The sequence below is a fragment of the Tachysurus vachellii genome, chromosome 18 (assembly GCF_030014155.1).
Source record: "Tachysurus vachellii isolate PV-2020 chromosome 18, HZAU_Pvac_v1, whole genome shotgun sequence".
In the NCBI taxonomy this organism is placed as follows: domain Eukaryota; kingdom Metazoa; phylum Chordata; class Actinopteri; order Siluriformes; family Bagridae; genus Tachysurus; species Tachysurus vachellii.
Genome location: NC_083477.1, coordinates 8,743,837 through 8,770,794, shown reverse-complemented (window position 1 = coordinate 8,770,794; position 26,958 = coordinate 8,743,837). Strand labels below are relative to the sequence as shown.

The 26,958-nt window shown below is 37.9% G+C and overlaps 1 protein-coding gene across 2 annotated transcripts in view; it reads right to left on the bottom strand.

Annotated features, from left to right (window-relative positions):
• Positions 1-26,958, bottom strand: part of pvalb6 (parvalbumin 6) — a 35,078-nt gene continuing 8,120 nt past the window's right edge. Inside the window, exons 2-5 of one of the 2 annotated variants that reach the window (XM_060892333.1) lie at positions 1,667-1,735; positions 1,264-1,396; positions 1,066-1,175; positions 1-490 (exon numbers count right to left, since the gene is read on the bottom strand). In XM_060892333.1, the coding sequence (XP_060748316.1) occupies positions 465-490; positions 1,066-1,175; positions 1,264-1,396; positions 1,667-1,727 (330 nt within the window). In that variant the 5' untranslated portion in view covers positions 1,728-1,735 and the 3' untranslated portion in view covers positions 1-464. Of the gene's footprint in view, positions 491-738; positions 1,176-1,263; positions 1,397-1,666; positions 1,736-26,958 lie in introns of those variants that run through there. The other variant, XM_060892332.1, reaches the window with a different exon arrangement.

Here is a 26,958-nt window from a genome sequence, read left to right as displayed (position 1 = left end):
GCATATTGTCTTATTTTATTTTTTTCTTTCACAGTTTGACCTACTTCATTTGGTGTATTTCACAACAGCTCTGTAAAAGAAAGGAGTGAGGGAAAGATAGAGACAGGGCAATGGAAAAGCAATGCCAAGGAGTAGAGAAAAGAACAAATGATCAACTGATAAATGGAGAAGGGAAAGTGAGAAATAAAATAGAATGCAGAATAATCCAGATGAAGGAGTTGGGCTATTCCTCTGAAAAGATTTACCACTTATACTGTACTTCCAAGATGAAGGTTTGCACCTCTTCACCTGTACACTAACACTGAATCACATTTGTATAAAAAAATAATAAATAAATAAATACATAAATACATACATATCATGATAGTAGGACATGAGTGAAAATGTGCAATGTGTGTGTTAGTGTGTGTGCAGGGAGTGTGTCAGGAGTCATTAGGGCAATGTGATGGCCTGGACAGTGTTGTTTACTCATGGACAAGCGCAGCAAACTCTGAAGAGAGAGAGAGAGAGAGAGGAGAGAGAGAGAGAGAGAGAGAGAGAGAGAGAGAGCGAAATAAGGGTTAGGTTAGATCTTTTTTCAGTTGTTATTAGTTGGTAGTAATTACAACACAAACTCATTCTATATCTCCCTCCATTCTATTTGCTGTGATTATTATACTTTCCAGATCTCACTATTTGATTACAAACTTTTTTTCTGTGCTTTTTTCCACAAGATCTTTACATTATAGCATGGAGGGCTTAAATTTACACTTCATTCACACTTATATGAACCAGGTGTATGTCCTGTTTCTTCAATTAATCAAATCAAAGACAAAGAGTAAAGGCAGATCAGCTCCTACGGCTGCTGTAAAGAAGAACCTGACATATGCATGTACTTGGCATCGTGCCATCTTACTTTCAATGTCTGTCAAATGGAAAAGTCTTCCTTTTGCAATTCACCACAGAAAAGAAAGAAGATGATAAAAAGCTATTTACAAATATAAGCTGTAAAGGTCTTTAAATGGCCAACAGCCTAGCACCTCTTCTGTTGTTTAAATCTCCTGCAATGTTGCATATTTTGCTCACCTTCCACTCCAATCTTTCCGTCTCCGTCTTTATCAGCTGCCTTTAAGAAGGCTTTAGTTTCTTTATCAGTCAGATCTCTTCCGTTGGTAGCAAAGCCCTTCAGCACAAATCTATATTCACAATAAGACATATCAGAGAAAATGAACCTCAAATACATACTAACTAATTAAACCTATTCTGTATGTGCCCATGTCTCACTTGAGCTCCTCTTCCTCTATAAAACCGCTATTATCGGCGTCCAGTACGTGGAATGCCTTCTTCACATCCTCAGCCGATTTTGCCTTCAGTCCCACCATCTCGAAGAACTTCTTATGGTCAAATGAGTCAGCAGCTATAACAATATAAAATCAAAATTTGATTAGAAAAATAGTCTACAAATTGAATTCAGTTTGTATTCATGCTATTGGATCTTGTGAAAATCTGAACAAATCTATTGGACTTATGAAATGTCCGATGGGTTCACTTCATAGTCCACATCATGCAGAAGATTAATGAAGAAAACTTTCTTCATCGGCAAAGATGAAGCCTTGGCCTACAAGGATGAATTTGTTGTGCTCTAATCTTTGATTAAAGGAAAGGAAAGAATAAACGCACTCTTTACCTTTGAATGCATCCAGGGCTTTCTTAATGTCATCAATGTTCAGGATACTGCTCATTGCCATTTTTGCAGCTAGATATGAAGAGAGATAGATAGACAGTGTGTGTGTGTGTGTGTGTGTGTGTGTGTGTGTGTGTGTGTGTGTGTGTGTGTGTGTGAGTAGAGAGAGAGCGAGAGAAAGAGAGAGAGAGAGAGAGAGAGAGAGAGAGAGATATCAATTCAGTATAGTTTTCTGTACTTTTCTTTGAGTCTGAGCAACAACTAAATTAAAGAAGTCACAAATGTCTAAATAACAGCTCATGGAAACAGAAGATTGGATCTTATATCTAGTTGTAGTTTTGTCTGAATACATTTTGAAAATGTGCAAATGAAAATCAGTTCCCCGTTCAGAAATGAGATGTGCAACATTTCACAGAAACACAGTCCCAGACTCCTACACATAGACACACAATACAAGATGTAATGTCTAATGCTGCTATAATGAGTTCATTCTCACTAACTTTCACTCTTAGACTCTTCATCTTCTTGATATTCCACACCTTGTATCACATTAGGTTCATTTCCTCTCTGCCCTCTTTATGTACCTCACTTCTAAAACAGGCCACCACAGATTTTCTTTCATGCCTCTTTTGCACGTTGCAGCTGACCCCAACATATTGTCAAGCCAGTGATGGAAACTGTGCTCTTGCACTGAAATGACCTAGCAGACTGGATGTTACGGATTCGCCAGGCTCCACACTCACTCTCCCGCAACTCTCCGCTTCGCCTGACTACTAATTACCATCACCTGGTCCCATTCACCTGTTCACACATATATAAGGACTGCTCATTCATTCATTCCCCGTCCAGTCACCAGTCACTACTACGCGAGTATTGTTGCTACCTGCCTGAATTCTAACCCTTTGTGGATTTTTTTGTCTCTTTCAGCTTTTGTTCATCTGGTTTTTTTTTTTGTTCAGCTCCTGTCATCTGTTCAGGATACTCTCATCTGCTATCTGTGACTGGCATTTGTGTTTGTGACTGGCAAACCCATCAACCGATCCTCCATCAACTCCAAGACATGTGAGCTCGTTCTGACAGTGGGAGTCCTACACCGGAAAACCATCAGATTTCTGGTTCTGGAGAATTCCACCACGGACGTCATTCTAGGGCTGACCCTAGGACCGTGGTTAGTACAACGTCATCCGGAGCTCTCTTGGGAAACGGGTGAGGTGAGAAGATGGAGTGATCACTGTTTCCAATCCTGTTTTGCACAACTACCCATTCCTCGCCATCGTCCTTCTTCACCCATGCCCGTATGTTCCACCACCATCGAAAGCCCAAAGGCAGATATGTCAATCACCTTCTGACATTAATTATACAATAATTTATTCATTCATAGACAATACACATACATGCATCATGATTGGAGATATTTTGAATTTAAATGATAGGATTTGTGGCTTAAGGGATTTTCCGGGCAGAAAATCCCTTAAGATCCCCAGCAGCAGAAAACGGCATATAGGTTAAGGAAGAACCAATTTAGGCCTAGCCTAGAAAAAGAGTCCTGGAAGACAATAGATGACCTTCTGACCTTTGAAATTCCTTTTTCGTGCAGAATTGGAGAACAGATTTGTTTTTTCCCAGAGTTGTATAAGCACCTGCTCCTGCAGGTGATGTAAAGTTGCAAAGGACACTGCACACATTGCAGCTTTCATATTAGCTGTTGTTTCACACTGCCGTCCTACCATCAGGTAAAGGTCAATTGACTGAAATCTAAGCTGCTGAGCGCTGGGATCTGAACAGCCTCAGCAGTGTTTGTCCTGATATAATCTCACTGTCTTTGCAGGTGAATAAACCGCAGCCAGCACTACCTAGAGTTCTGAAGAGTAAACCTGCTACTTGTGAAATACACAGTATTCAATTAAAAAGAACAAGCAAATATGAATTAATAATCTAATCTTTCTGCGCAGTTATAAGGCCAACATCTAATATGTAAAGTCTGATATAAAATGTGTCAGGTCTCTGTTGGCTTTCAGTTTGAGATTCCCTCTGTTGGTATAACCTTACACAGAGTTTTAGTGGTCGAATATAGAATATAGTTTTAGATGCTCATGAACAAGCACTTGGGGCATCTCAGAGAGCAGAAGACTCTGAAACCCCTGAGTGTATACTTTCATATTAGCAATTAACCACAAATTTCCTTTTGTGCCTCTGGTAAAAGACTTTAGAAGAGTGCCACACTGCCTCACACTCCACTTTGCTGACTCATTTCTGTGTAGCAATGCACAGATTGAACCATATCATCAAGTTCGACGATGACACGACCATTTTGTGTCTTATCAGCAAGATCGACGAGTCAGCATACAGAGAGGAGGTGAAACAGCTAATTGCCTGGTGTAGAGCCAACAACCTGTCTCTGAATGTTGATAAAACGAATCGCTGATCTCTGTAGAGATCGGAAAGAGCATCACATTTCTTGGTGTTCATCTAGCCAAGAACTTCACCTGGTCACTCAACACCAGCTCCATCACCAAGAAAGCCCAGCAGCATCTCTACTTCTTACAAAGGCTTAGTAAAGCTCCCCCCAACCTGACATCCTACTGTTTTACAGACTGACCATTGAGAGCATCACTGTCTTGTTTGGGAACTGCACCATCTCTGATTCCAAGACCCTGTAGCGGATAGTGAGGAGAGTCGAAACATCATTGGAGTCTCTCTTCCCTGTATCACAGACATTTACACCACACACTGCATTCGCAATGCCAACGACCAGGCTGTGTAACAGTTTCTTTCACAAGCCATCAGACTCCTCAATAAATGAGCTGAACTGTACTGAGCACAATACACACACTGTGTAGACTGTACTAACCTTCACCAAATACACACTCTTCCAATTTACATCTATGTACACACCACCACCCATATCAAACTGTTTACATGCTGTTTTTGCACACAGTTTTTGCTCTTTGCACATGCTGTCTTTCACATTTCAGTCGATTGCTGTTTTGCACAATACATTACAATACCTCATATAACTGCTGCTACTATATTAAGCGTTCATAACAGTATTGTTTGTTTGCACTGTCTTCTGTCCTGCACTGTCTTTTTGTCTTGCACTGTTTGCACCAGGTTGCACAGATGCACGCTCTCTCTTTGTTTTATGTAGCACCATGATCCTGAAGAAACTTTCACTGTGTCTCATTTCACTGTGTACTGCAACAGTTATATATGGTTGAAATGACAATAAAAGCTTCTTGATTTGACTTGACTTAATGTAAGCCCTTCCAACAGACTGTGCACATAAATTCATCAGACACTTTATTACACAGCTTCTTCAGTCTGCTGCCATCAGGGAGGAGACTGCAGAGTCTCCGGGCCAGGACCAACAGATTGAAGGATAGCTTCATTCATCAGGCGGTCAGGAAGCTGAACTCACTCTCGAACTTGCCTCCACTTCCCTTTCTGCCCCAGGCACCACAGATATATGAACACAACACACCCCTCCAGATCCCACATCCCCAGGTCCTTCCACTCACACCTCCCCCCCCCACCACCACCACCAACATACGACAACATGCACCAGTCACTTTGTGCAGCATTTCTCTGCTCATTTTTCAATCTATTTGCCTATGCCTTGCACTGTTTTATGCATATGTCAATTCCATTGTTAATATTATGCACCTTGGGACTGAGAGAAATACAACTTCAATTCTCTATGTGTATGTACTGTACATGTACTGTACTGTGAGTTGACAATAAAGAAATTTTGAACTTGAACTTGAATTAAGAACATTCGCACACTTTTTATCAGTGATTATCCAATCTCACTGTCATGTGCAAGTAAACACATCAAACATCAGAATGAAATTCTCTGAACTCAGTGGCATGTTTGATGGTGCCAGATTTTTCCGAAACTGCTAACCTCTTGGGATTTTCACACACAACTGTCACTAGAGTTTACACACAGAATGCTGCAAAAACCAAAAACATCCTGTGTGAAGCAATTCTGTGAATATGATAATAAAGATGTAGATTTTTTCTGATTGCTACAGAACGAGGTTTTCTATTTCTAGGAAGAAAGAGCGTAGATCTTTTTATTTTGAAGTTTAAGTGATGCATTTTTAATAGTTATATTTAAACTATTTATTAAAGCATTTGCTTGTCCAGTGAATAAAAAAAGTGCACGTTATATATTCAAAGTCTCAGTGGTAAAATTATATTACATTATATCATATAGTATGTGCATGTAGCCTCCTGGAGGTTCAGCGGCAGGATCCCGTACTCTCATTGCCACGACCCTGGTTTGGTTCCTGGACAGGGAGCTTACCCAGCCACTGAAGAATTTACTCTTAGTGCCAGTCCGAAGCCTGGATGACATGGGAGGGTTGCATCAGGAGGGGCATCTGGCAGAAAACCTCTGCCAAAATCTAATATGTGGACCATGTGAGCTTATGTAATGACCCCGAAAAGGGAGCAGCAAAAATACCAACAACAACAACATATAGAATAAGAAACCGAATGTGTATATGATACGGCCTCTTGGTGTGACATTTGTTCAACTGTAATTTATTAAGTCTGCAAATTCAAATTCTGGATCGATCAGCAAACAGTATGCAACCTACCACTAAAGACTGGAAAAAGACCAGGTTCTTTTCTGTTCATCACGGTTGTAAAGAGTGTTCTATGTAAATCCTAGAGGCTGTTGCAGACCTGCAACCATATTTAGCAACAATATATGTGCTTACATATCAGAACAGAGTTGTGTGTGTGTGTGTGTGTGTGTGTGTGTGTGTGTGTGTGTGTGTGTGTAAAACAGGAACAGAAATATTGTATAAAATTTCCAGTAATGCAGATGCCCAAAGGTTGAGTCAAGGTTGAGAAACTGGCTTTGAATTACCACACAAGCAGAAGTGCACAATATATGCACTCACAGATCAGAGCTGTGTATTAAATTCTAAGATCAGCATTTTCTGAAATACTCAAACCAGCCCATCTGCTACCAACAGCCATGCCTCAGTCACAGAGGTCATATTTTTACTTCATTCTCATGTTTGATGAAAACTAAAGCTCTTGAATTATATTTGAATGATTGTTAACATTGTTCTGCTTCCACATGGTTGCCTGATTAGATAACTGCATGAACATGCAGCTGTACAGTTGTTCCTAATAAAGTGGACACTGAGTGTAGGTCAACTTTCTGTTCTGTTGCCCTGATTTCAGGTCATGGATTGCTGGTGGATTGCCCTGATTTCAGGTCATGGATGTAAACCAGTACAGTACATGCCAGTTGCACACAAGACTTTAGAAGATTTAAGAGTAGGGAATTCTGTTGCTGTTCATTATTAACGTCATTCTGTCCAAAGGGGAGCTAATAAGAATGACATGGATATAATTTCATATGTCTGGTCGGTTTATCAAAAAAAAAAAAAAAACGTATATAATGTGACTGCTGATTAGAGTACGATAATTGTAATGCAAATGTACATGACAGCTCTCCAAATTGTTTTTTGGAAAATGTAATAAGCAGATCCAGTTACTAATAAAACTATAACCAGCTAAATACAAATACAATCAGTGGGTAAAAAGCAAGTAGAGTGATGGTGGACTTTCTTGCCCTTAATCTTTTTTTTCTTTTTCTTTTTTATCCATGACAAATAAAGAACAAGATAGAAAGAGACAGAAAGAGAGGAAAATATAGTAATAAAGAGAAAACAAAAAAAAGAAGAATGAGATGAGTTCGATGTACTGGCTTTAAATGGCCACACATGCAGAAGGGCACTTGTAGTCCTACAATGATGTTTAACAACAAGATATGAGCTCACAGATCAGATTAGATCAGAGATTTTTGGTCTATTTTTCTGTCTGTCTGCCTGCACTGATGATCCATGATAATTTTCTTTTACGCTAATTCTCTTTTTATTATTGCTATTATATTTTTTTGCTTTCCAGTTCTACATAATTCATCCTAGCTACTCTGAAGCAACAGAAACCGAACAATGCAATGTAAGCCAGTCTTCTGCCCTGAACTAGATTGTAACTTGTGGTCAAATAAACATGGCTTCCACCATTTTATATTTACAGCATGTGGCAGTTTCTATCAACAAATAGGTTGATACTGGTTCACTTGGTCATGGACGATGTGCGTCAGGAAGCGGTAGGTCTTTAGACATTGTTCGACAGTTAGCAACTTATTCCACTACTGACTGGAAGCCATAATAGAAAAGAGTCTTGACATGTATCTTCCTTTTACCCAACTCATGTGATTGCAAGAATTGTTAATATGTGACTAATCCCTTTATTGTTTTGGTCATAAACATCCCTGAGCTGTCCTTATAATGTGGACCTTCTAACCTGCCTGAAACACAACGCAATCAACAATTAGGATTAATCCTTGTGTGAATAACTGACTCAAATGGCACAAAAGGTTGCACATTAGATTCATCGCTTTCCACACAAATCTGGGTCTTACTGATCTGCTCTATATCTGGCTAAACTGCTTTCTCTCCCTGTAGGCTGGATATTTCACTCTTCTCACTATATTCTTTCATTAACAACAGCCGCTATTTTAACGTCTCCCTCACTTACCGTCCTTGATACAGAGCTCCCTGACTGACAGGACTAAATAGATCAAGCCCTTCTGCAGGCTATCGGAGACACCAGAAACTCCAGAAGTCCTGTGCCCCAGAGAGAGGAATGGATGGATGAAGAGATGAACAGAGGTCTTGTGAAAAACGCAAGCATGGTGATGGGTTTATTGATCGTTGTCTCTGCATCTGGTGGAATTGAGGGCAAAGTAAGATGGTTTAATGTGCATGGTTGGAATTACATCTGTCTGCTTATCTCTGATAAAACCAACTAACAAACTACATCCAAAACAATGCCAATGAGTAATAAAATACTAAACAAATGTGACATCTAGAATTCTTTAATCCTGTTTGCAAAGGGGTTGTAAAAGATACTGATTAAATTTCACTCACACACCAAGAGCTATCAGGAAGCTATTTCTCTTCAGAAAGAAACTCCTGTAGTTACTTTCTGGTTAATGTTCTTTGCCTTAAGGAGTGATATTAACCAGAAAATAACTCATTCGAGAGACAGGCCAGATTCAGCACTTCCACCATAAGGAGGTTAAAAAAAGTGTTGTACAGTATGTGTGGTTAATTGTTCTGCTTTCTGTACATAGAGCTGTCACTTACTCTGTGTTTTTTTTATTATTGTTCCCACTTATTGGTGTAGACTGTGTGTGAAAATTCAGAGATCAGCAGTATCTGAAAGACTCAAACCAGCCTTTCTGGTGTCAACTTCTGTGTCACAATAAAAGTCAGATAGATATTTTTTCTTCATCCTGATGTTTTATTGAACAGTAACTGAACCTCTTGTCCTTTATCTGTATGCTTTTTTCCCCTTTGTGCTGCTGCTACATAATTAGATAACTGCTTGTATGTGCAGCTTAGAAACATTGTGCTAAAATTGTAAGAAAACACAGTTGTCTCTTTGGTGGTTAATAGATTTTCATTCTAACTGATGTATTTTAAACTTTTCCCATGTTTTACATGTGTACAGGGTTAAAATGTAACGTATTGTAATGTATTTTTACAATATGTAATGTATTTTTAGCTTTATAGAACAGTGGTGTTATACACATTGCCTGATAAATTTGTATGAATTTAGATGATTTACAATATAAAAAAAAAGTCTCTTTTATTCCACTAGAGGGCGATATTTCACAACACAATACAATGCCATAGACTCAGCTACTTGGCGATTTGTGCTAATTATAAATAGTTTTTCAACATGAGGACAATCTGACCTGTAATCCAAAATTTAATCCATTTCAATTCCAAATACAAATATGGAAAGGTTGGGGTGGGAGTTGGAATGGAGGTTATGCAAGACCATTAAAGGTAAAACCATAATCTGTGATAATGAATGTTATGAAGCTTTCAGATAAACGTTGATGCAATGTATTGATTGTTGTAAATGTGATATTGGGCTAATAAACATTTTATTGTCTAGTAAATTTGTCATTGACTCGTTATGCAGGCTGAATGCTTTACACTGTCTCTGACTATAAATCTCTCGTCCAGCTCTGTCTCAAAAAGATTCAACACAGGAGAAATGTGTGAATGCAGAGGGATCAGAGAAAGACAAAGATGGAAAGAAAGATAAGTGAAGTTAAAAAAAACAAAACAAAAACAAACGTTCAAATGAGATGGTTTACTGAGGTTTCAGCGGAGCTGCAGTCAGACACAAAAAGAGCAGAAAAGCTCTGATATTTCCACAGCATCCAACACCAACCAACACATCTTAGCTCTGAAGTGCACACAAGAGAGACGTTTTCTACCGCAACTGAAACGCCATCCTTCCAGAACAATTCACACCAATGAGCATTGATAGAATAAGCAAGACCACTGTCTCTGGCAGAGAAATTATATTCATGAACATCACAGTCTGATAAGGGTTCAAACCGTAATAATCTCTGTTATGGTCATCTAGGGTCACTTTCAAAGTGATTATAAAAACCATCACAGCCTATAAATGGTTCATTGAACTTTTAGAAAAGATAAAAAGCTTGTAAATGAATGCAAGAGGCAGATAGACAGCACTAAGCTGTCACGGTCAGGTGCACTGATGATGAGATGGCAAGTCTCCAGCTACCTCAGCTGTTACGAGACACCTGCTGGCATCCGCAGGTTATCACACGACTCTCTGCCAGCAGGACATGGCAAAGAGATTATGGAAAATCATCATTTTTTATATTTCTTCCTATCGTTCTCTATTCCACACCTGTAATTGTGGCCCAACGGTGCAGCATAACAGAAACCAAAATTCAAACCTAAGAGAGATGGTGAGAATTTGAAAGGTAAAGATTTGACTGAATAAAAGAAGTAGATAAATAAATGTTATGAAATAAATGATGAATGCTATGAATGAAATCCCTGATGATAGAGAGAGAGGAAGAGTGAGGTAAAGATGGAAGAGAAACCTAGAGAAATTATCTAAAATCTAGATAATTACAATACATGGCAGCAAGACGAAGAAATTTATAAAAATGCTTCACAAAAAAAACAATAAACAAAAAAACCTAAACAAACAAACAAAAAATCTAACAGTTAAAGCCTACCAAAGCTCATGTTAATGTTGTGTAAGTTTAACATTACTTGGCAGGTTTAAACACACTCTGACCTTTACATAACCCAAACACGGCTAACAGCAGTGTGGACTCGAACGTGAGCTGGATTGTTAAACGTGAGAAAATAATATCACTTTTATAGGTGCTTAGGAGTCTCTAGCACACCTACTCATACCTGCTCTTTCTGACCGGAGCTTTAAAAAAAAGACATAACTAAGAGATTTTGAGGAATTATCACAGCTCTAAGCATTATCACATCTGCAAATATATAGCAATATGAAATAATGTGAAGTTCAGAGTCAACTTAAGGCACCTTCAATGGTAATATGCTTCACTAAAAGTTACTAAAAAAAAGAAAATCCTAAAATCTCCTCCAAGCTTGAGAAACAGTTCCTGGAAAGTTTCCTTTGGTGGAAACACACCTGCTATAGACTCATACAGGTATATGTGAGAAGAGAGAGGACGTGGTATGATGGTGCTGCACAACTGAGATGTCTATCGAGCTTCCTTAAAAAAAATCACACCTATGTTCTTTTTTAAAACTTACTTTGATCAGATGAATGATGAGAGAAGAGAAACTGTGTGTGTGTGTGTGTGTGTGTGTGTGTGAGTGTGTGTGTGTGTGTGAGTGTGTGTGTGTGAGTGTGTGTGTGTGTGTGTGTGAATGTGTGTGTGTGTGTGTGTGTGTGTGTGTGTGTGTGTGTGTGTGTGTGTGCATGTGCGTCTGACACCAAAGTTGTGTGCTTCACCAGTCTGTTATTGAACTGCTCTGATGTGACAGATAGTCAGTCACATTAGATCAGTAAACACTGGGAAGAACACACTACAGGTGTCAAGAGACCAAGAGAGAGAAAGAGATAGTCTCTCTGAATTAATGAACTCTTGATGAGGCCACAGCTGCTTCTCTGTTCCTTTAATAGTCTCTACTAATCCATATGTTTAATACGACCACAGGATGGAAAAGGAAACAAGTTCAATAAGAAGGGAGAAAACACAGAGCCACGGTCGTTTAGAAGCCGTTTTATTATCTACTGTAAATTAGTAAGACTGAGGTGGTGATATTTGGTGTTAAGAGCAAAGATAATGTTGAAGGATATAATCCTGTGGTCCTTTGGGAGAAGAATACTGCAGTGTGTGTGAGTTTGTGTGTGTGTGTGTTTGTGTGTGTTTAGTTTATGACATTTATTACTAGTGTCACTTGAGCAGTAAATACACTCACACACACACACACACACACACTCACACACACGCACACACATACACACACACGCACACACACACACACACACACACACACACACACACACACACACACACACACACAGTTGTGTTAGTATTCAGGCATGACTGGACATGTTTACACCAAACTCTGTGACCTTTAAATAGAAGTGCACCAGATCCAATACTGTACTCATTCTTAAATAACATGCTGCACTGCTTTTAGCCATTATTCTCCTTCAGCAAGATTGTATCTTCATTTAGAGTGGATGTGGTTTCCACCCAGCTGTGTACAAAAAAAAATCTCTGAGGACACAGTAGATTATTTGATTTCTGATTAGATCCAAACTACAGTATACATCATCCCTCCAGCAATGCAGCACTGCTCATGCATGTCCAAAGTTATACACTGTACCAGGAGCTCAGGGAGAACCGAGCAAATGATAAATTTCCCACATCACAGAGGACACTTTGACTACAACATTTTTATTTCTGACTTTTAATTCTCTAGACTTTTTTTTTCACTCAAAGTGTAGTCTGCCATGCTGTCAGAGTTATGTACGCACTGCTTCAGGCTGCAACGAGTTCAACCGCATTGCGGCTCAGAAACTAATTCAGCTCAGGGGCTTTTCCCAGGTGCACCCTCTCAGGAGCTGCTTCAACAGTCCAGGGCACCATATCCTAATTACCATCAATTACAGGGGCTCTGGATACAGAGGAAAGGAGAAGGTGTAGCCATTAAAAACAGTTCACACACCAGCTGCTCATGTGTACTCAAGGGCTCTGCTTTTAATCCAGTCCATTTATTTCCCACAGGCTCTGTATAATGCAGCAGTGAAAGCATGAACTTGCACTAAAATGTACTTAGGGATCAAATTTATAGACATCCTACAAGACATATGCTGCACTAATTCAATTCTGAGTCCAATTATATGTCTGACCGCAAACAATTATTGATTAATAATAAATAATAAAAAAATTGTTTTGCTTAGCCTTTACATTTAACTCACCAAATTGTTTAAGCATCAGGTAAATATATTGTAGGTTAATGAATGTAAATCCATTTGTTGAAATTTTAAAAGGATTTCAGGGGCTAGGGCAGCCAAATCTCATGAAGATTCATTCATTCATTCATACATTCATTCATTTATCTTCATTAGCTACTTTATCGTAGTCAGGGTGATAGTAGGTTCAAAGCTCATCCCAGGAACACTTTGTGTGAATGCAGCGGGAAAACATTCTAAGTAATATGGACAGAGTTGTATTTCTGAAGCTATCAAGCAGATATATTGCATACATCACATATCCAGTGATCTCTATGTTGCCTGTTTCATTGTTTTACTGCATTCTGTGATATCAGGATGAGGAGAGAGATTAAGAGAGTAAAGAGAGGGTTGATGCAGTAATAATTCTGCTTCACAACTCCAAGCTCCTGAGTTCAATCAAGAGCTGTCTGTGCAGAGTTCCACAAAAACCTGCAGGCAGGCAGACTGGTTACAGTAAATTGCCACTAGGTGTGAATGAGAGTTGTGTGTGTGATGTGTGACTTGTGCCCTGCAACGGACTGCGGCCCATTTGGGATTTGAATTCACTTGCCTTGCAGCCAATGTTGCCAGAATAGACTCCAGATCCACTGAGACCTTGACAAGGATAATGCAGTTACTGAAGTGGGAGTGAGTGAATTTTGTTTATTTTGGTGCTACAATGCACTAAAATCATTTAGCTAAAACAATGAGAACTAATATGCCATTTAACTATATGTAAGTATAGACATTGATAAGTTTATTCAAGCGTACACAAAGCTATGAATAAAAGAGTTTTGGTACATTGTTTGTGTACAATAGAAACCCTCTGTTAGTCAGTGTGTAATCAGATTTTCCATGCACCATGTCATTTCACTGTGCATTGTAAAGGTTAGACCAATGTAGTTCAGCTCACTGACAGAACATTTAGTATGACACTTGCACTACCATTTAGTGAATAATTTTGTGCTATTCATGTTTTTGGAAAACTTCGCCTGGTTCTGTATTCAGTGTACAGATGGACAACAGTTAACAAAGTAATGCAAGCAATATTCAGGATACTTCACTATTCTGATGAGTATAATCATTTATCCTCATCAGGGCTGCACTGAATCCAAATACAATGCACCACACACACACACACACACATTTTTTAAAGGAGGAAGGACATATGAGAACATGGAGTAATCCACATGTACATATACCGAGAAGCTGTGAGACATGAACCACTACTCAGTGTGATTAAACTCATTAAATTAAATACTACTATCACTACTACATATACTACTACTACTACTACTACTACTACTACTAATAATAATAATAATCTCTATATTCTATTGAAACTTTTAATTATTTTTTTTAAATGGTATAAAAAAATCATTTAAAATAACATGCATAATGTACCATAAAAACATCAAAATAAAAACGTTATAAAGTTGAAATAATAATAACAATAATAAAAAAAGATTCTTCCGGTGTAATAGTTATAGAAATGGTGATCAAAACGTAATGGTGAAGAGAATGGACATTATATTTATTATTATATTGACAATTAAGTATTAATATAATAAAAATCAGAATGATTAAATATTTATTTGTAAAATAATTATAATTATTAATTAATTAATTAATTTATAATAAAAGTACAATGGAAGAAAGGAACTCCTCACACATTAACACAATTACTGTACAGGCTGAGGAACTGGCACAGTGGGAAACATCTGCTTGTAGATGTTGGTTTTTTTTTGCCTCATTTTGCAAAATTAGTCTGCCATCTGGAATAGTATAGACTATTTCTTTAAATAGGCTCCAATCAATTCAGTTCGTGGAGCAATGCCTTCGTTACCAAGGGGTTCGTCCATCCTCATAGTGACACTTTGATTTAGATTAGATTTACTTTTACAGCATTTGGCAGATGCTCCTTATCCAGAGCGACTAACATTAATCTTACTCATGAGGGTAAGGGCCTTGCTCAAGGGCATCGTGATGACCCTGGGATTGAACTCACAACCTTCCCATCAGTAGTCCAACACCTTAACATATCACTCCTCTGCACATCTTCACATTTTCAGCCATTTCTGGGAAAAGCCACATACATTTCATCGTGATTATGTGAGTAATATGTGATCTTGCACATGGCATGTGTGACTCAAGCACACATCTGAGAATAATATGCGATGAATAAAATCACATGTTTCACATATGGAAAAAAAATACTTTGTGTGAACATAAATAATATCTGAAAAGAAATGAATCCTGTGTAAAAAAAAATCATATCATAAAAAATACGGAAATGAAATGTTTAAAGAAAATCACATAAAAGCACAAATGTTTTAAAAACATATGGTAAAAACCAAAATGTTTGCAACATTTCCATGGAAATAATGTGTTAATTTTACACATTTAATGTGACTTTCTGCAAAGGGTTCTAATGCAGTACATTTGATGCGTTCTGTTCCGTAGCTTTTTTTAAATTTCTTTTCTAAACTCCAAAGCAGTTTAAACACTCTAAGCAAGTTGGGTTTTTTTTTTCTTCTTCTTCTTCTTCTTCTTCTTCTTCTTCTTCTTCTTTTCCATTTGAAGGCTTCATGGATCTATTAGATGGTCAGAATTTAAAGCTAGCATGCAGAGACCTACACATCAGCAAAGCGTGTGGATTTTCATGAGTGACTCTTATTTTGCACCATATTCATTTGACATGTGTGGGAATAAAACAGTGCACATACTCTTTAATAATGAATGGAGGAAGGAGCAGAGGTGTTATATAATGAAGGATGAAGAATTCCCCCTACACATACAGTAAGCTAAAAAAAAAGGTTATACATGTTACATAACAAACCAGGGGTAATGAAATTTAGTGCAAATGAATACAATACTGCATTAGAGAGAGAAAATTATGGGGACTGTATTATGGATCAATTAGAAAATCTATTTAGTTCCTATTCTGTGTGTATGGATAGACACAATAGAGCAAAACAGAAATAAGAGGTGTGTAGGGATCACATTTGCTTGTGTAGGAATTACACGTATTTAGTTTTTTGGATATGCATCTTCATGCATCTTTCTTGCATCTCTAATGCTGATCAGTCATCCATCTATTTCATGGGTGTCCAAGCTTCCTGTAGTCCCGATATAGAAAAAACATACGGCATCTATCTGAAATAAACAATAAAAATTAAGAACTAAATAGTAGGGATGAGCGAGTACAGCATTATCTGTATCTGTATCCGTTAACCATATGAATTATCTGTATCTGTATCTGTACTCGGAGTGGGTGGGGCCTAGTTAGCTAGTGTTATAAATATTACAAATTAATTATTACCAGTTAAAGCCCTGCCCATTCCAAGACAAGCCCCGCCTACGGGTTAGGATGCAGATACAGAGTACAGATACAGATACAGATAAATCATATGGTTAACGGATACAGATACAGATACAGATAATGCTGTACTCACTCATCCCTACTAACTACCTTTATGTTTTTATGAAATACAGCAAAAACGTGTCAGACACTCAGTGTCTGGTTACTGGTTAGAGACAGCTGAAGGTTTAAAAAAGAAAAAAATCTCCGACAGGCAGAGACGCAATGCGAGTCGCATTCTACCAAGCAAGCACCACGTCTGAACGAACCCACGTTTACCAGAACTCTACTGGTTAGTAAGTACGTATTATTAAAGTTACAACCCGAAGTAAAAAGCTGAAGAAACCTTAAACGTTAACGGAAAAGACCCGCGAACCCGAGTGACTGAGGGAGAGACAGAGAGCTGTTCTGTGTGTGACTGTGAGTGAGTAGAGCGAGACACAGCAACACAATACATCTGTATGTGTGTAGGGGAGGGGCGCTGTGACTAGCCTATCACAGAACGCTGACACAATCATCTACCCAATGATGATTTTCATTCAATCCGAGCACAGATATTGACTCGTATTACTCGTATAATACTCGTACTCGGCAGAAGTGCTTTATCCGTACCGGATACTCGTTTCAGCCGAGTATCCGGCTCATCTCTACTAAATAGCAGGTCTGCTGAACAGATGCCACGCCATTACTTTTTAATTTAAGTAGCTATCCTAATATGTGACAATTGAGGTCTTTCTGTTCTTCTTTCTACACCTACATCTCTGTAAAAAGTTAAATTCTGTGTGGTCTGTGTGTGCATTATTACTTATTACTTGTTTTTAGGTGAATTATTATCTAGTACAGTATATAATTTTAATCACCAGCTGATTTCTGGCTTATTAAACACCCACTTTTCTGTATTCCTGGAGGATATATTTTCCCTTTCTTTGTTGTAGCCATTTTTACCCAAATGTATCACTAATACACGCCTAATACTCGTTAATACTGTAATTATTCTCCTGTAGAAGGTAAAGACGAGCAAATGCAGGAAGCGATTGGTTTTTGTAGATTTGGTAGTTTATAATAGCGACTATATGTACATAACAGTTCAAACCATTTATTTTTCACTTTGAACTTTTTCACTTTTTTACAGACTAATGCTAATTTAATAACATGTTTTACTTCACTTATTCTAATCATACAGACTGATTTTGATGTCAGATTTATTACTGCAGCACTAATTTATATTTACCAATTTCTAAATTATAATTATAACTGTTGGACAATATCTTGACAGGTTTAGTTACACCTTATGTAAAAAGGTGACGAATATGACAATTCCTAATTAATATTAGCATGTTAGCATAGTGTATGCTAACATAGTGTATGCATAGTGTTTTTGGATTTGTCGGTTTGTCCTGTCATTTATTTTAGTTCTGACCGATCGCTGTATTGCTTTGTAAGTCTATATATTTCATGAGCAGTCATACAGAAAAGGTTGTGATAAAATCATAGTACCCTTTCAAGGAAACTTGACACTGCATCACCGCTGATGCTATGAGAATGTTTCTGAAAAGGAAGTTGTGTCTGAAACGTACATTGATAAAGTGATTACCTGTCAGCAAGTCCATATAAGGGCATTTATGTCACATATGTCTAATGCAGAGAAAAAAAATATATGATGTTGTCGACTAAGCATTTTAAGAGGTGCATGCATCTGTGCCCCTGCTATATTCCTCTCAAGGTTTCTTCCTTCACATCTAAGGGAGTTTTTCCTTGCCACTGCTGCCTGAGTCACCTCAGACTTGCTCATTGGGGATAAATACATACACATTTAAATATATTTAATATTAATCTTGATTTTTTTATTCTATTAATCTTTATATTATTCTTTATATTAACCTTTTGTTCTATGTTTATGATCTGTAAAGCTGCTTTGAGACAATGTCAATTGTAAAAAGCGCTATACAAATAAACTTGAACTGAATTGAACTGAATATCAAATAGGATGACATGCAGGTCGGCTCACAAGGGAGCCGTCTGTGTACATTGTGAGGGATTTCCTCTACACAAACTTCCCTGTATTTTCCAGCCAGGTGTCTGCACCTTGTGGTTCATGTCCCACATAAGCCTAGGTGGCGCATCGGCTTCAATCATGTAGTTCGCAGGTTGAGTTAGCGGAAGCGAAGCAAGAGACAGGAGCTTGTGCAGTGATGAGAGCATGCTGCTTTCCGCATCGGGCACTTAGAAGCTTGATGTGGGTGAAGGGGGGCTTTCCTCTTTTGATCTGCCATTGCAATCAGTAGAATTAGTAGCTTCTTGAGGTGGTAAAGTGTGTTGTTTCTAAATTGAATTTAGATGTGCTTGAAGAGGAAGTTAGTGTCATCCATTCTAAGCTAGACGACCGCTTTCCAACTTTAGGCCACAGGCCTCCTCTACACAGGCAGCAGCCATTTTTCCCAGACCTCCATGCCGAGGCCTTGAGGAAATCCCTTTTTGGTGCGTTACCCTTTTTGGTGCGTTCCCTTTTTTACCATGGGCCCCTGTTCAGGTTTGTGCAGCGGATTCTGCTCTGGGCAGACACCAGTTTTCTTTCACTGAGAGCGATTTTCATCCCAGAGCATGTAAAACAGACTTCCTATTGAGGCAGATGCTGAGTCCCAGGGAATGGCGACTCCACCCCAGGTACTGGAGCGAATTTGGCAGATTTTCAGCAGGCAGAAGTGGATCTGTTTACCCACTGTCTGCTATGGTTTTCCTTCTCTCGTTAGCCCTTTCTGGGCCTAGATGCCCTGGTACAGCCATACCAGGCTTTGTCTGTACACCTTTTTCCCAGTAGTTCTGCTCCCACAAGTCCTAGCCAGAGTCCACCACGATCAAATTAATCTTCTTCTACTGGCTCCTTGTTGGCCCTCTCAAGTGTGGCTCTCAAGTCACTCTATACAAGGTACCCTTCAGTAAGGATCTCCTCTCTCAGGCACACCCCTGCTCTGAGATGTGGAAGCTCTGGATCTGACCCCTGAGGTTGCCTTGGGCACCATATTGCCTCGTCCAGTTCCTTAGCCAGGGGTGTTTCCCCTCAAAGATATATTTGTGCTGCAGAGGAAATATACCTTTATCAGATCTAAAACATGCAGGGCTATTGATGTCCTGTTCCCAGTCTGCTCGTATTCTCTCACATCCTCTGGCACAGTAATCGACGGGTGCGTGATGGCGTGGGTATTGATGTTTCCATAGCATCAGCTCTGATGCAGCGTCGAGTTCCCTCGAAAGGGAACTATGCAAGATTACGTATGTAACCGAGTTCCCTGAGAAGGGAACAACATAGATGCCCTTATATGGACTTGCTGGTGTGTAATCATTTCATTGTGTGTCCTTTCCAAATCATTAAATTGGCATGTGCACACAGAGCTTTAGACACCACTTCCTTAAAGAAGCGTTCCCCTAGCATCAACCCTGACGCATCATCTCATTCCCTTCTCAGGAAACTGGGTTACATACATAACCTGGTGTAGTTACCTTTTTCTTGTGAGTCATATGGTAAATATGAACTAAGGAAAAAATTGAAAGTGATAAGCAGATAAAATTCAATATCATCATTGGAGGCTGCTGTTTGGATATGTTGCTTTACTGTGTCATACCTAATCTACACAGAGGTGAGAAAATCTCACTTCAAATGTTTCATGTTTGCTGAAATTGTAGCTCTGTGTCATGTACATGTGTTGAAAATGCCTGATGGTTTGACCCTTGCTAGTGTGAACAACAATATTCCTTCCTGCCTTGTTTTGCAGATCAGTAAAGTCAGCAAATTTCACAGAGAGTCACATTTAGGAGTTTTTTACCAGTTCCATTCAATCCAAAATAATTTGCACTGGCTTTGCTGTGAAAAATATTTCATTAAACAGACACAACCAGAATTAAATGAGTCTGATTCATCCTTTCAGAGAAGTAATTACTTTTTCAGGAGGAAAAAAGTTGTGCAAATGTGTTACCAGCATTGTGAGAAGCACATCAGAGAAGTAATACAAAAGTAGAAGAATTAGTCTTTACTGCATTGCTAATAAGTTGGAAAGTTGGAATTTGTCATTCACTCTTCACATTGCATATTAAACTATAAGCCGAACATAAAAATATATGGAATTAATAATAATAATAATAATAATAATAATAATAATAATAATAATAATAATAATAATAATAAGTAGAAGAAGAAGAAGCACATAACACATGCACAATTCAAACTTTTAAAAAACAAGTTTTTTAAAAACCACCCATGTTTGTTTAAGTCTGTAATATTTAATTTTATTTATTTAGCTGGTGATTTTATCCAAAGCATCTTACAAATGGGCAAAGTGTATTCCTGACCTCTGAGACTTTAACTGAATCACAATGAAACACACTGAAACACACACACACACACACACACACACACACACACACACTGATTCTGTGCAGAAAAATAATAGAGGAGTATACCGCTTATCAGATTCTGAAGTGTTGGCCAGGCCAACTTGGCCTATTACAAGATCAATAGTCTGACCTTTGATGATATGACAGCTTGAGTCTACTTAGATACTGCTTCAGCAGAGGTAGAGGACACACTGTCAAACCAGAATTTTTTTAAGAATGTGTCCAAGAAAATAATTTGAAAAGAGGTAAAGAATGCAAAAGGGTGGGGTGATAAGAAACACAAAGCTGTAAATGCAGAAAACCCTCATGAAGACATACTGATGAAGACCAAATGAACTAGCTACCAGACCTGTATTCTGTATTCAGAAAACTGCACTCTGTCTGCAACACTCGCTCAGACCGGAACACACACCGACAGTCACTCAGCATGACACACTGAGAGCGACAGCAGCTGTAATGAAGAAAGGCACACAAGAACATGAAGGAGAAGGAAATGAAAAGAGAAGAATTGAAGAAAAGAGGTGATAGAGCAAAGCTGAAAAAGAAAAAAATGGATGTCAGAGAGTGTAATGAATAAAGGCAGGTAGAGAGAGGGAGAGGGAATGATGGCAGGTAGTGAGAATCAGGAGGGAAAGATGATTATTTTTTCTTATTCTAAAACAGATCTCTTATATGCTTCTTTCTTTATCCTATCTAACAGAATTATACATATCTTACCACATGCATTTCACCTTGTTCCACCTGTTATGTGAAAATATTTAAATAAATTGTGCAAAATCTAGTGTATGATAGTAAAATGATTTATGTCACACAAATCCTGTTTAAGCCATCTACATATCTAGACATGTCTTCCCTTTGCTTTCTATCACTCGCTTTCAGCAGAAATGACAAATTACTCTATCATTAGAGAGACCAGAAAGACCAAGATCAAGAGAAGAGCCAGATAAACTTTTTTCTATACCTAAGTCAACAACATGTTTGTTAGATTCTGTTCCAACTAAATTACTGAAAGTGTTGCATAAAGCTGGTGAGCCCTAAATCCTTCAAGTTGGCAGTTATTAAGCCCCTCATTAAGAAACTTAATTTAGATCCACAGACCCATTATAAACCTCCCGTTTATGTCTAAAATGTGTCTATTATTATTTATGTCTATTAGAGAAGGTTCTGTCTACTCGATTATGCTGCTTACAGCTTAATACTGGAGAACAATATCTTTGAAGATTTTCAGGTTTCAGGCCCCATCATAGCACAGAAACTGTGCTTGTTAAAGTTACACATGACAATCTTAGCTTCTGACCAAGTCTGCATGTCACTTTTAGTTCTACTTGATCTTAGAGAGATGTACGATTACTACTAGCTCATCAGTGAAAGACCTGGGTGTTATATTAGACAGCAACTTGTCTTTTAAAAATCATATCGCCCATATTACAAAAACAGCCTGCTTCCACCTTAGAAACATTGCCAAGCTAAGAAACATCCTATCTGTATTTGATGCATTCATGACCAGACTTCCAGACTGGACTATTGTAATGCATTACTACGAGGTTGTCCTGCATCTTTAGGCTACAGATAGTCCAAAATGCAGTTGCCAGAGTTCTTACCAGGTTGAAAAAATATGATCATATAACCTCAATTTTATCATCTCTACACTGACTACCTGTTACGATTAGAATTGATTACAAATTTATATACAAGGCTCTAAACGGTTTAGCTCCCATGTATCTAACCAATCTTCTGACACGGTACAATCCTTCACTCTCTGAGATCACAAAACTCAGGATTTCTAGTAAGTCTACTAAAGTCTACCATAGACTTTTTGTCTACCATAGCCTTCCTGACAGTGTTATGGTTGGGGTTAGGGTCTCAAACTTACTCTCCCAGTTTAAATGCAGATTATATACATATTTCTTCTGTACAGCTACTTTGAGAAAATGTCCATTGTTAAAAATGCTATATAAATAAATTGAAATTGAATTGAACTGAACTGAAGACAGTTCACAGTCCCAAATGACTCTAAAAAGAGTATAAAGAATAATAATTACTTACTTTTACTCAGTGACTCTACACAGACTTTCCAAATTCTTATAAATACACACTATTACTATTAGTTTAGTGCAATTATTAACTAAAATGCTTAAAGTTAAACAAATGAGCAATAAAGTTTAAGTTAACTGCCAGTCTCTTGGATGAAGTGTCCTGTTTTTGCTGTTGTTCACCTCAAAACCTGTCACCTCACATGGTTGTGAAGAGTTATTACTTGATTTACTTTAGACTTCTAGTCTAGTCTTAAACCATTCTTCTTTAACCTTTCTCATCAATGAGACATTTTCATCTACACTGGAACTGCTGCTAGTTGGATATTTGGGGATTCTTCTGTGCACCAGTCTGTAAAGTCTAGATGTGTGTGAAAAATCCCAGGAGATCAGAATAATCAGACCAGACCATCTGGCAACAACAACCATTCCACTGTCATTGAAATCATAATGATCTTATTCAGAAGTTTCACAGAGTTTTATTAAACTGACACTTTTGACCTGTAAATTATATACAGTATACATATATATATATATATATATATATATATATATATATATATATATATATATATATATATATATATAGTGTATTCTAACATCCAACCATTTATACACTTAGTACTTTACATTATTAAACGTAAACAGTAGCCATTGAGAATTAGATTGGATTGAGAAATTGTGAACACTGAAATTGGGAAAACATTTGGATTGGCGTTTTTGTGCAAACAAGAACACTTTGTGCAGACTGGGAGTGGACTGGGCCAAACACTTTCTGATGATTCAGACAATATCAGATGTAAATGAATAAATGTGATGGCAGAAGCCTAATAAAAGTCATTATATAGAAATCTAAATCTGCACTGATGATCATTTGAGAGACTGATTTAAAGAGTGATTTGACTGGACACTGGTTTTGAACGGTTTTGTACTTTGGGTTTGATAACAAGTCATTACAGCACTCTTTAAAGTGAATAGTCTGGAGAAACCCGGGAGCCAAATCCTCTCGTGGTGCTGTGCTGTTACTGATAATGTGTCCACATGCTTAGTCTTTCTCTCTATCTCTCTCTCTCTCTCTCTCTCTCTCTCTCTCTCTCTCTCCCTCTCTCTCACAGACACACACACACAGACACACACACACACACACACACACACACACACACACACAATATGTGTGTCAGAGCCAGGTTGCTTGATGGAGCTGTTTATGTATTCCTCTTGGCAGTACCACACTGGCCTCTAATAATCCGACACAGAGATAAATAATTGCCAATTACCAGTAAATGCTTGCTACTTCTCATTCAAATTCATTTGTAAAGGAATAGGGACTTTTCTTGAAAATTCTTTATATAAATATTAGCATGCCGCACTAACGCAGACATGTATACATATAAACGAGGAAACACCCCCTCTATATTTAAATAGATACCTGATACACACTACACTTTCTGCATCCAAATCCCTCCTGAGCGTCTTTATGGAACCATCAGTCCTGTTATAAAAGTTTTGCAATGCTACACTATGCTGCTCTGAGCATAATAAGCATGTGTTATGATGACTATGTTATGGTCGATGAAAGTGCTCCCAGACTGCAATATAAGTGAGAAACTGCAGTAATATGGACGACATCAGAATCTTGGAAATCCACTCTCTGGGACTTTGGCTGGTTGTGGGTCACACAAATCCCAGTAGGAGTAGTAGTATGAATGAATTTAGTATTTGCTATGGATAACATAATCAGTATGAAACTTGAGATGAGTGTGTGCACATGTTCAACTTTACAAAAATTTTAATTCACTTATTATGGAAACACATTCGTATATCAAAGAAAGAAACGCTATTAATAACAATAATTTTAGAATGTCACCAATATAATTAGCCCTTGCTTTATCTCTACCTTAAACAGTTATGCATCACCACTTTAGTCTTTTAGTCTTTTAGTATTACCAATTACCATATTTGGAGTTATAGTCTTCATGTTATGCCTTTTAGGTATCTCCAGAATGGCTCGGAAAATTATTCATCATTCAAATCAGTTTCATTCTTTCATTAATTCAACTGCTCCAAAATCATTTCATGGTTAAATATATCCATGAAAAGTTCAACTCTCGTGGATAGTTGGGTCAGATAATGTAGCACACTTCTCCCACATTGCCCAACTTTAGAGCTTGTTATTTCATTGCAATAATAGCAAGTATTGTGTATTTGATGGATGAGTGCATCCTTACAATGTATCCAGAAAGCTGCCTTTAGGAGACACACCAAAAATAAATCTGGAAACGAAAAAGGAAGTTTTGGATCAGATTTTATATTATGAATAGGCAGTGGAATGGGAGCAGGGCCTTCTTCCATACAACACACACACTATTAACAACTCTTAGATGTCAAATACAGTCAATATAATCAGGCAATAGATGAACAACCACAAATTAGTTCAGAACAAAAACATTTTTTTCTGTGTTATCTGTTCTAAACTTTCATTAACATTCTATTTAATTTTCTTCCTTTCCTTTCTTCTCCGCTCCTTGTTGTTCCATTTTGGTTTATTTTAAGGAATAACCAAAAACCAGTCCATCTTAGATGTCCACTGAAGATGTCCACCTTATCTCTCTCTCTCTCTCTCTCTCTCTCTCTCTCTCTCTCTCTCTCTCTCTCTCCCCCCCCCTCTCTCTCCCCCTCTCTCTCTGTTTTTCTGCAGGACGTATTTTCTCTGTTCCTATTCTTGTCATGTCCACAGCTTGAGAAAAAAAACTCCAAATGAAATCAGTATTCAGCATCCGTGTGTGTGTGTGTAGGACTTTAAAGCTTGGTTTAGAGTCCTTGTGAACATAATTTCTGAAGTCAGCACTTTTCATGTTTAGTTGATCTTTAGACACACAAACCTAGACACTCACCCAACACACACACACACACACACACACACACTCACACACACACACACGCACTCAGAGGAGAGGACCTCACATTCATATCTTTTGTTTTGATATAATATTATTAGTATAAGCAGTGAAGTGAATCATTTTAAAGTTGCTCCAAACATTCTCCCATGCAAAGCTTGTCAAGTTTGCATTCCTTTACTAAATGTCCCAGGAAAGATAAGCAATGACACACAGTCTTAAAGTAGTAGCTAATTTTATATCATGACCTTTTAATTCTGATCCTATGCAGCATCACATACTCTTACACACACACACACACACACACACAAACATATATATATATATATATATATATATATATATATATATATATATATATATATATATATATATATATATATATATGTATATATATGCTTACTATCATTGTGTGGATCTTCCATTGACATAATTATAAATGCTGCTCATTGAAATTATGCCTAAAATCAAACCCTAATATTACCCCCAGAATCCAAAAAGACATCGCTTTTGTAGGTTTTCAATAAGCTTTGTTTAAGTTTTATTTCCCAAAAATTCTGTTTCCCTTGTTGTTTCCCTTCCCTTGCCCAGCGAAATGTCCTAGCAAGGTCAAACCTCTCAAAGGTTCCCTGCCTTGTGGGGATGTAATAAAAACACACGTCACTCTACTTAGCATCACCAGTCAAGCAAGTAAGGAGCATACTTTCACCAGAACCAATTAAAGGTCAGTTATATAAAGCGATTATAAGATATGTATATAAATGAAGCATGAGTTCAAAGATGAATTAATCACTGAGAGACATTCAGCTCCACCGTGACAAATACTATCATATGTGGAGAGATAATAGTCCAATTCTCTTTTCACACTCTATCACACACAGAGAAGCAGAAAGAAAGCTGACGACTCTGATAGTCTTTATGAATCACTCTTTTACACACACACACATGCACTCCACACGCTCTATGTAATCCCGGTGCTTAGAACACTGCCTCAACTTTTCCATTTCAAGCTATGCCTCTAAGGTCTGCAGCCTAATTATGATCCTCCTATAGCTCATCCTATAGAGTAGGCTTTCAGTGCACTTCCCTCTATACAGAATGGCACCACACATGACCACATGTTTATGTGCCTGTAAAATGTTTCAGTCATCCGTGTCAATCTGAAATATCAGTAAGTAGTAGACATTACAGTGACAAGATCATAAAAACACTTTAGCTAAACAGAAACATTAGTTCTTGAAGACTGTATAAGTCATT